The following is a 10,561-nucleotide window of genomic DNA, read 5'->3' as shown; positions in this document are numbered from 1 at the left end:
CCTCGAGTAGGAGAAGAGGTGTTGTTTTTGTAAGCGAAACGCACGTCGTTCAAAAATCCAAAGCCGATGGGAGCGCGCGCACCCGTGAAACTGTACACTGCAAGAAATATCTGCAACAACAAACACCGCTGCAGCGGCTCGGCTCCAAAACCCCACCGTGAAGAACTTGATTATGACTCCCACCTCCCCCGTGCACGAGCACGGGACGAATAATATGGTGAATTTGTGAGGTTGGATCATTTTTTCATTCAAAAAACGATCTCTTCGGGGGTAAATTGTTTATTTAAAAGTGGGAACAAAGCAAAAACAGCCGATGAATCCAGGTTTTATTTGACTTATTTTTCTGGGAAAAGAGAATCAAGAAGACTGAACAGTCCGAGCTCTAGCCTCTCAACTGTCAAGATTTTTTTCCAGTGTTCCCCGGCTGGCCCAGTAGGAGAGAGAGAGAGAGAGAGAGGGGGGGGGGGGGGGGGGGGTAGAGGAGGAGAAGGGGGGGTTGGTCCGGGAGAGCATGGCAGCGGGAGCCACACGGCGCTGCTTTTACTTGCTTCGCACCGCTTCTGGCGCGCTCTCGGTTACGTGGCGGAGCCGCTCGTCGGGGGACATTTAACCTGAAGACCGCGCGCGTTTCCACGAGAGCTTTGTTATCTCGTGCTGTTGCTCTCGGTCGCTTGGATAGGAGAGATCGGACAGCTGCGGATTCAGCCGGAGCTCAAGCTGCTGCTTTGAGTGGTTGTGGCTGGATCCACGGGGAGCCAGAGGAGAGGTCCCGAGCTGGCGAGAGCGGCGACACGGGGACTAGGTGTCTGCGCTTTTTCTTTTTAAAACCTCTGTGCTACCAGGAACACTTTCCCTCTGATTCTTTTATTCTAAAAGACACGCACACACACACACATATATAATTCTTCTGTACTGCGTAGATTGCGCAGGGCTGCCTCCTGTTTTGAACTGGTTCACTGCGAGTTGGAGAAACTGTTCGCTGCGCGGTGCGGAGTTGAGCCGTGGCTGAAACGGTGATTTTGTGGCGTCTCTTGACTTAAAGTAGATCCGATCGAGGAAATGATCTGACTGCTAAAACCCCAAGTTGCTGCTTTAAATGAAGAAGACGGCGTTTAAGCTCCAGGTACAGAAGAATAGAGCTCCATCTTTAAGGAAATAAAAGTGGACTGTCATTCACAAAGGCACCACCAGAACACATCAGAGCTTTTAAACCTGATTCAAGAAGGACTTTCGGCCAATTTTCAGTTCATCGGAGTTCCACAGCAATTATGCCGCAGGTGGACATGATCCTCTTCCTCATCCTCATCATTGGGATGTGCGTGTACGGCCAGGACCCTGCTTCCAAGGTGGTGTCCGACCGCTACGCCGTCTTCTGGAACAGAACCAACCCCAAGTAAGTAATCCCGCTATCCCACAGGGACGCAGCGACACGGAGCGGGGAGAGGGGGCTCCCTGTGCCCCGCAGGAGCGCCCTGTGCGCTGCCCCGTGTGCTGCCCCGTGTGCAGCCGTGCAAAAGGCTGATTGATCGGTTGAGGTGGTTACACTCTCAGCTCCATTTGTAGCATTACAGGTGTGCGCAACTGAAGGTAATGCACTTTAGGAAGCAAAGCAAGAACCCAGCATTAAATACTGATAATTTAATGGCTCAGCTGTTATCACACCTGTTTGTATCCATGATGTAACATTTGCCTTTGAAGTGCCACCATCTTTAAATCTTCAGATTTAAATCTTCCTGGCAGATTGCTCGCTGCCTCACTCACCTTAATAATTGTTGTCCTTGTTGATGGATTGTTGCATTGACTGAAGATTAATTGTCCCTCATGTCTGAGTCTTCTTTGTAATGAACCGTGCACATTTAGCAGCATAAATCTCCCCGTGACAGCTCCTCAACAACAAGGTGTTTTTACACAGGCTGTCATTTACGTGCTGTTATCCATTAATGCTCACTGTTTGCTCAACATTATCAGGCTGGAAATTTGAATGCAGAAGTGTTACAAGTGCTGCTGGGAATGCGTTACTGTGCTGCTTTAAAAATAATGCTGAGCCGCTTGCAGTCTGCTGTCATCGATTAGAAATGACAGGATCGTTTTTGTGCCAAATGGAGACTCATCCTGTGAGGGATTGCTGATATTCCCTGTCAGCTTAGGGTTAATGTTATTGATCTATCGCACTATCGCTTTGCCCCGAGAGAGCTGATAAATTGTAATCTGATGTGTTTCTTGCTTCCTGTTTGAGAGGTTTCTCCCAGAAACTTTTGCTTGGATCCTGAGGTGACATTTCTCCTCCGAAACTTCCTCTTGCCTGTTCCTGGGCGCCTCCCTCCCTCAGTGACTCAGTGCTTCACTTTTCCACCTTCAGCACCGGAGCACATAGTGATATGATGAGTGTTTGTCACTTTGTTTCAGCTTGAATACTTTCTTTATTAGCAGGCTGCAGTTTCAGAATGAGTCAATAAATGAATATTATATCAACATTTGCTCAGGGGCCAGGAACTGGTTTCTGGGCTTCAACAGTCAAAACACACATCAAGAGCCTTTGTGTGTCTTTGTAATGGTCACCCTGAGGGCAAGTATGTGTTACGGAGGAGTTAAACTGACAGGATGTTAATGATAGAAATGCAAATGCTGCAGCGGTGACATCAAAGGAGGTGATGCAGTTCTTGCTCTGCTGCTAACAGAAATATATCTGAGTCTGATAACAGCCTTCTGTCACACTCGCTGGCTGCAGGTCCTCTCCTCCCTCCATTTTTGGCATTGAAGCAGTTTCCAGTTCCCAAGTCTAGTTCCTTGGTTGCCATGCTTCCCCCCCACCCCCTTATCCAAGTGTCCCCTCCGCCCTCCTCCTGGCCCATGCTGGGGCAGACAATAAGCGGGTACACAGGGGTATTTCAGCAGCGGCCAAGGCACAGCGTGGCGCTCAGTCTTGTGAGAGATCCACACATGCTGAGGTCACACACTTGGTAGTAACCAGGCAAGTTGCGGGTTAAGCAGCACAGAGGGGACCGTTGTCAGGGTCAAAACCAGGGCAGTACCGCTGGCCATGGGGCCCGATGACGGGCCCAGCACGGCACCCTGCCTGGACTTTGTCTCGACAGAATAGGGACTAAATAAATGAGTAACTCTAAATGACTGTCTCCTTTTCTCATTCATGACTTTAATCTAAACCTGACCCTTGCTGTATAATGTAAAAGAGGGCTAAAAAGCCCAGGGGCCCCTGACCCGCAGCAGAACTTAAGAGTATTCCATACAAGCTGGCGGGTGCTGAATCCCTGCTGTTTAATGTAACCATACTCAGTGTTGGAGTCCTGGGAACCTGCTGCGGTACAGTCCCAACTTCCAGATGAGCTTTCTTACCCCCCTCTTCTCCTGTTTCTGCTGCATATTTGACCAAAGTGAGGAAAAATGGCATCCGGAGCAGCAGTCCATACTCAGCCATTCATGAAATGCCCTACAGGAGCTCTGGAATTGAAATGGGAAGTGAGTCGTGAAAAATGGAAATGCTTTGACATTTTCATGTTTTTTCCATTGTTTCAGAGGAGCTGCAAGGAGCCCTTTTTTGTAATTTCGATAAACGTTGCGTTCGTGTTTGCCTTGCTTTCATCTTGGGGAACAATCTTCCTGCGCTGATGCTCGGTGCTGATTAGGCTCAGATGAGCGGGACTTGGAGCGGCGGTGGAGGGATTTACAGCCCTCAGGATGGCTCAGCCTTGCCTGGAGTTTGAAAAGCTTTCACAGTCGGTGACAGCAAGTCGCTGTGCTTGTATAAGCTACTTAATGAAATTAAAGAGAACTCCAGTATCAGGGAGACTTGTTAAAAAGAAACAGCTCACACATAATTGATATAATGACTTATAGTTATTTTTTTAAATGTTAAATCCCTCAAAAAGAACTAAAAAGACTTCAGATTATTGTCAGCTAAATCTGTCTGGTGTAGAGGCTGGAGGAGACAGGAAAAATCGGTCCCATTAGTTTAAGGGGGTGTTAGCCGTGACGCACTTGGCTGCTATGCTGCTTTGGAAAGCAGCTAATTTGGATATAAACTTTAAAAATGCTGGTGTTTTACATAAATCTGCAAAGAGTGTGTGCCTCCTCTTAGGTCAGATATTGTCTGTGTGGTGGCCGTGCCGTTTGAGAAGGTTTATAAGAACTGTGTACTTAATAAATTGTTCATAAAATATGAGTTTATTAAAGGAATTATGTGTATTGACAGATGTGTAGAAAGCAATTTTGCAGACAAACTTTTGTGTTCTCGGGTTGCAAAATATTTTTCTGCTATTCACATTTACAGCCCAACCCTGATGGAAGATTTAGTGAGATTTACAGATGCACTAATATTCATAATAACACACCTCGGGGCGTTTTAGGACCTTGTTTCTGCAAAGTGATCCATTACTATTAGTATATTAGTGCATTAAAGCCAGTAAAACAGGCATATTGTGTCCATTACGTTATCTTTTGGGCCAGTTGAAACTCTCCTATGGTTGTGACACATGATATCATGAGACTATCCGCTTCTCTCAGGGTGTAACGGACCATTCCTGCTGCTCCGTAGAGCGGCGTTTTAGCCAGCTAGCCAGCTGCGAGCATGAAGATCCATTTGAGTGAGTCCACATCGTCAAGTGATGCTGAGCCTCAGCCACTTAAATCTGCGTTGGGATTATTCTGGGGTTCCTTGGAAGATTTTCTCCTCTGTAAGAAGTCTCTGGCCCCCAAAAACACTGAGAACCTCTCATTTAGAAGGAGAGAAACATATGATCAAAAATAAAAAAAGTTTTTGAAATGTTGTTGGTGTATTTTCAGGTATTACGGTTAACTGCTGCTGCAATCTGCTTTAAAAAGTTGTACCAAATGTTTAAGAAATAACTTTAAATGTTTAGTTGAGCAGATCTTGGAGTGCCAACAAATATTGTTAATGTCAAAGTAATAAAGCATTAATAACTTATCTATTACTATTAATTTAACGTCTATCCTACCTTATAAAGTGTTTTCCTGTGAAGGTTTTAATGCTCATAACAGTATGGAGACCACCTTTAGTAATAACTATATGAAGTATGATGTGAAAACTAGCAATAAATCCAGTTGTGGCTTACAGGCCCTCAATAAATTTTATGAGATTATATTATTAAATGTTCACCTAGTGTGATCCATCCTCATAAATGTAACATATGAAGCGTTTATTAAAAAAGTAACAGCAGGGTAAAAACAGCCCAGTCAAGGTAAGAAACCTGGAAAACAAAAACTGCAGCTTTTCCTTGTGGAAACACTCATGTAAGAAAAATGAGCCACAGATGTTCCTTGTCAGCTTAGCCGGCTGTGTCAGTAACCAAATGATGGAATAAAGTGAACGAGTTGGGTATTTAGTGCTGCACTGACAAGGAGCTATTAGCGAATTCCCTGCTCACCAGCTATTTAGCTGCTTCATTAAAGCCCACCCGGGTCCATATGGTCTGCATGCAGGCGTTGCCTTCGCCCAAGGTGTTTATTTGTTGCTGATAGGTGGGATCAACTGAGAATCAGAGCTGAGTTCCGACCCTAATCTCCCAAGCTGTTTGTGTCTCCGATGCCATGGAAACTGATACCCCTCGTCATCAAAGAACCTCATTGGGTGGGACTAACGACCTGACAGCTGGGCAGAGAGGGATTCCAGCATTCAGGGGGAGCACTGTCACCCCAGGGGTTTCCTTTAATCCTTGATAATGCTCATCCAAAGCTTTCCGCAGCAGATGCAACATATTTCTCCATAAGATAGTCAAAGAATCTTTTCAGTGGCCTATTTTCATGTTTAAGTGTTCACTTAAAAGACCTCTCTGATGATTGGCCGTTTGCAGTGAAACCCTCCGCGTGCACAGTTCTCCTCATGGCAGAATGACCTCCGATATTTGTTTTTCCTACACCGCTCTCTTTTTAATCTCCACTTAAAGAAACAATACTCCATTTTTCACTTGGTGGCGAGCTGATGTTGTGATAGTTTCCCAGTGGCATTGTGAGTTGCCCCATTTGCATTGTTCCCAGTGTTTACCCTCACTTTCCCCTCTCAGCCTTTTCCCGGCTCCCTGCTGCTTGGTTCCGCTTGGATTAAAAACGGACACAAAAAGGCAACCACGTCCAAATATTGACTGGGTCTCAGGACCGTAGTCCTCTCCCAGCGCTGGCACAGAACGCCTGAAAGGCCGCTATTGTTCCACTCGTACTCAGCAGCCCATAGCCGGCTTTTTAGCTATGCAGAGACAGAGAGGAGGAGGAGGAGACGGGAGAGGGAGAGGTGGAAGTGAAGAGTGTGCGTGTGCTATCTAAGGTGGGGCAGGGGGTTTCTACGGAGAAACTTACACATAAGAGGCCAGAGGCTACAGCAGGGGAACAGTGTCCAGGCCGCGGCATCCCAGGGTGGGGTCAGAACCAGTGTTTCCACCCTGAGGAAGTATCAGTCTCAAAAGGCATCAAAGAGAGCAGAGCAAATGTGATTTCCTGCACCGGGGGCTTCAGAAACTGTCAATAAACTGAGCACGAGAGGCATCTTATCTGAGGTTTACCTTCCATTTTATTACAGAGTGCAGAAGCATTAAGCCCGCTCGCAGCACTTCAGTCTCTCAGTGCATGAAATGAAAGAGCGTCAAATCTCAGATAAGAAATCTCCCATATTCAACTTCTCATATGTCCGTTTCCTACCACTCTGTGTACTTTAATCAGTAGTACCTTACAGAATGTACTTCAGGAAGGCTGAACCTTCGGGTCAATTAAACCGGGAGCTTTATAGTCTCAGTTTTCTGCAAAGAGGGGAAAAGCTTTCCTGCGGAGACCCGTCAATCTACATGCCGTCTGTGACTGCCTGGAGAGTGAAGCTGCCTCAATCCTCCCTTTATGCTCTGACTAAAGACTCCCTCATGGTATTGTGCTGGTGCTACGCGGAGCTTTGCATATATACATCTACCTGTTATAGTAGTCTGTTGCCACTTGGGGGCTGTTTCATAAATATGTGGAATGCCTGGAAATATAGACAACTGCAAAAAGGGTTATGGTTTAAGCCAATCTTTCAGCCTGAGCGTGGTCACTGCTAATGGGTGACTAGCTGTTGGCCTTTTGTAGGAACGACCACAAATGTGTCTCCATCGCTTCTGTTGTTGGTTCAACTCCCACAATTCTTACACACTGTCATCAGCATGGGACCATAAATCAGCCTTAATAAGGGCACGGCCCCAGGCTGCCAGGGAGTGATTGACAGGAAGCAGTGACTAAAGCTTGTGTAGTGGGTTTACTGGTTTACAGCAGTATCTCTTTTGAGGTCCAGCACAGTGAATGCACTGTAGATACAGCAACATATCGATGCATCTCATTTTCCTTCGCCATTTTTGTTTTTCATTGCCAGATTTTCCATCTTTTTCGATTCTAAATAGTTTTAGTTTCGTATTCGTGAGAGCAAAAAAAAACAAAACAAAAAAACAGCTGACAGTGCAGCAGCACAACACCAAACAGATTGCAAGAGAAATCAGCTCACTTTAAGAATTTTCAGGAATCAATGCTGGAGAAAAATCACACTTAGTGGAAAAAATTATCTGTTGACCAAAATTTGAATACAACCTCATTTCAGCAAAGCACGGGAAAAGGCTGATAGTACTCTAGATGACTGTGTGTTAAATTACTGCAGTTCTCCAAAAGATTTTCAGAAAAATCTAAAGTAGTGCAAAAAAAAAAAAAATCCTAAGAAGTATAATTTCATGGTACACGATTAGATGGTTTTATGGGATAAACATTGATATATTGAAAGAATAATAAGCTATGAATAATTCAACAATGATTAAAATCAATCATTAAATCTCCAATAAAGCACCCCAGGAAACCTGAAAATGTCTTTGCATGTAAAATAATAATGAAAAATCTCCTTTACATGATCAAAAGACATTTTTAAAGAATAATACCACGTCTTGGATTTAAAGAACGTGTGGTAAGAATTTTCTGACGCTCAGTATTTACAAAAAATACCAAAATGAAAAACATCTGCCAAACACAATAAATTCAACTTGTTTTCAGTACAAATCAACGTTTCAAGTGTTTCGAAAGAAAGAAGAAAAAAGCCACTCAAGAGCATTAAAAGTGTATTTTCACAAAAGTTTAAAAGAAAAACGGCCTTATAGTTTTATAGTACAGTGTGAGTTACTTTTACTACAAATTCTCTCAAATCATTCTTTCTTGAAAAAGATCAAAATAGTTCAATTAAAATCATAGAGGAAAGAAAAACTACCCAGTTCTTGAATTTTATAAAGTGAAAAAATCTGCCCTTGCAGCATAACTAAAAATTCACACACATGTAAAATGTATGTGAATGTCGATATTATGCTTGTTAATTTGCATGAATGAAGAAAAAAGACAGTTTGTTGCACTTTTAGGTTTCTTGAAATAGACTAAAAAGGCGATGCTAGAGTTTATAGTGGCTCTTGACATATAGAAAAATGTGCTTACTGTAGATTTGAAAATGTATACTTTGCATCAACATGCATCAGTTTTGTAAGGAATTCAGTAAAAGTGAGTGCAAGTTGAAAAAAGACAGAACACGGTAAATATCATCTTTCGGTTTAGGAAAAGTGGAAAGTAGAAAAACGCTTATGCAGCAAAACTTGTGTCAAGTTTTAGAAAAAGAAACCCGAATAAGGCAAAATGCCATTAAAAGTTTTTTGATCTAGTGAAAGTAAAGAATGAGCGAGAGCTTTTCACACATTGTCCTGTCAATCATGCAAATCTGCTCAGAATCTAGACCAAGAAAAGGCAGATTACAGGACCAGACTCTAGTAAGGATCAATAAATCATGTCTAAATCGGTACAATTAGATTTTTGTAGCTGATTTTTAAGAGTTGTGATTAAAGATGAACCAGAAAGAATGTAAAATGTGAAAAATACCAATTTGTTTCAGGGAACCGGTTGTAATATATATATATATATATATATATATATATATATATATATATATATATATATATATGTGTGTGTGTGTGTGTGTATATATATATATATATATATTTTTTTTTTTTTTTTTTTTTTTTTTTCAGATTTTTGCCCTTTGTGTTTAAGAAATAAAACTTTAACTGTGACTTAGCAGATCCTCGATAAGATCCATAAGAGTTCAGATCAGATACTGTGAGAGTTTGGCTTCTTGCGTTTGATATGCGTGACAGTCACTGTGTTAGTGGGAGACTCTTCAGGCCTGATCTCACACCGTCTCACTCCACTGCACAGAGCTTCACTTTTCTGCCGTTTTAATCTTAGCGGGCCTTTTTTGTGTGTTGTGTGTGTGTGTGTGCTCTTTAAATGTGAGTGGTGAAATGGCATCCCCTGTGTCTTTGTAGGCACCGGTGAGGGTATTAGCAAAGAGGCTCTAAGGGGCTTAAGAGGTCAGCCTCCCCTTTGTGTGGAGACACAAAACACTTCCTGTGAGACCCTTCACCCCTCTCTGTTCTTCCCTCAGAAAGCCAGGCCCTGCCTGACCATTCACATTAATCAGTCTTAACTCCTAATGACTGCAGTAAAGCTTCAAAAAAGTGCCTCCAAAAAAGTCCTAAGAGCCACTAAGCTGCTAACAGACTGGGCACGGCTGCCGCTGTTTGCAGGGCATCACTTAATATCAAAGATGGCAGGGTGGTTGCTCAGCCATCCTGGCGTCCCTTTCTGGACTCCAAAAACTGTCGAGACATGCGTTCCGATTGTTTCTTAAATCGTGTGCCACCGTTCACACTAAAATCATCAGTTTTGGAGGAAAATGTGTGGGTACTGTGTGAATTATTGAGCCAGATTACCTCATGCAAACGCAGTGCCAGTCAACTTTAATCCATTTTTCTTGATTGTAATGCATTTTTTGGCCTCACTCTGTGTTGTTTCTTACCAGAAAGTAAGAAAAAGAAAAGTGCTGGAAACAAAAGTTCAAATGAAGTTGCTTAACTGGGACTTTTCAGGAGTTACGACTGATAAAATGACTTGACAACAGTGATAAATTTTTGCTTTAATGAAGTTAAAGGTGTATTTTACTAAGTAAATGAATCAGGTGGAAAAGTTTTCTTTGACATGTTTGGATTATTTAAAAGCGAATTAGTCTCCTTGAGCTTTTTTTTTTTTAGAGTGATGAGGATAAAAGTTTGATTTTCTGTAGTTTTTTTCTGACTCAGCAAAGAAAAGGTTTTGCTGTCTCCTCTGGTTTAAGACAAATGGATGTAATGAGAAAATTGGCACTTCGGTGGATTCAAATCATACACAATTACATCTGAAACCTAAACTGGCTTCAGATATATGCTTGATGAAAAGCAAATGTGATCATTTTGACAGCAGGGGCCAAACCTCCAAGTCAGTGTTTCTGGAACTAAATTTGGGTCAGTGCGGCTTTTGGAGGGAGGCCTGAAACGAAAAGTATGCGTACCTCCTCAATGGGACGATATTTCCTGATTTTAAACGGCTGCTGACTTTGGGTTTTCTGTGTATCTTGGAAGAAATTAGACAAAGCTGATGTGTGAGCGTGTTACTGTTCCAGTCAGTTTGTTGAATCATGTGTGATTCACAGAGCGATGAAGCTCTCAGAGCTTCA

At 42.9% G+C, this 10,561-nt stretch overlaps 1 protein-coding gene across 2 annotated transcripts in view; it reads left to right on the top strand.

Moving 5' to 3' along the window:
- Positions 1–505: 505 nt before the first annotated feature.
- LOC102787012 (ephrin-A5b-like) overlaps positions 506–10,561 on the top strand; it is an 87,491-nt gene continuing 77,435 nt past the window's right edge. For both annotated transcript variants that reach the window (XM_035913251.2, XM_006803468.2), the window contains exon 1: positions 506–1,393. In XM_035913251.2, the coding sequence (XP_035769144.1) occupies positions 1,269–1,393 (125 nt within the window). In that variant the 5' untranslated portion in view covers positions 506–1,268. The remainder of the gene's footprint in view (positions 1,394–10,561) is intronic.

Source organism: Neolamprologus brichardi, chromosome 7 (genome assembly GCF_056152115.1).
Source record: "Neolamprologus brichardi isolate AB-2024 chromosome 7, ASM5615211v1, whole genome shotgun sequence".
Lineage (NCBI taxonomy): Eukaryota > Metazoa > Chordata > Actinopteri > Cichliformes > Cichlidae > Neolamprologus > Neolamprologus brichardi.
This window is presented reverse-complemented; position numbering and strand designations above follow the sequence as displayed.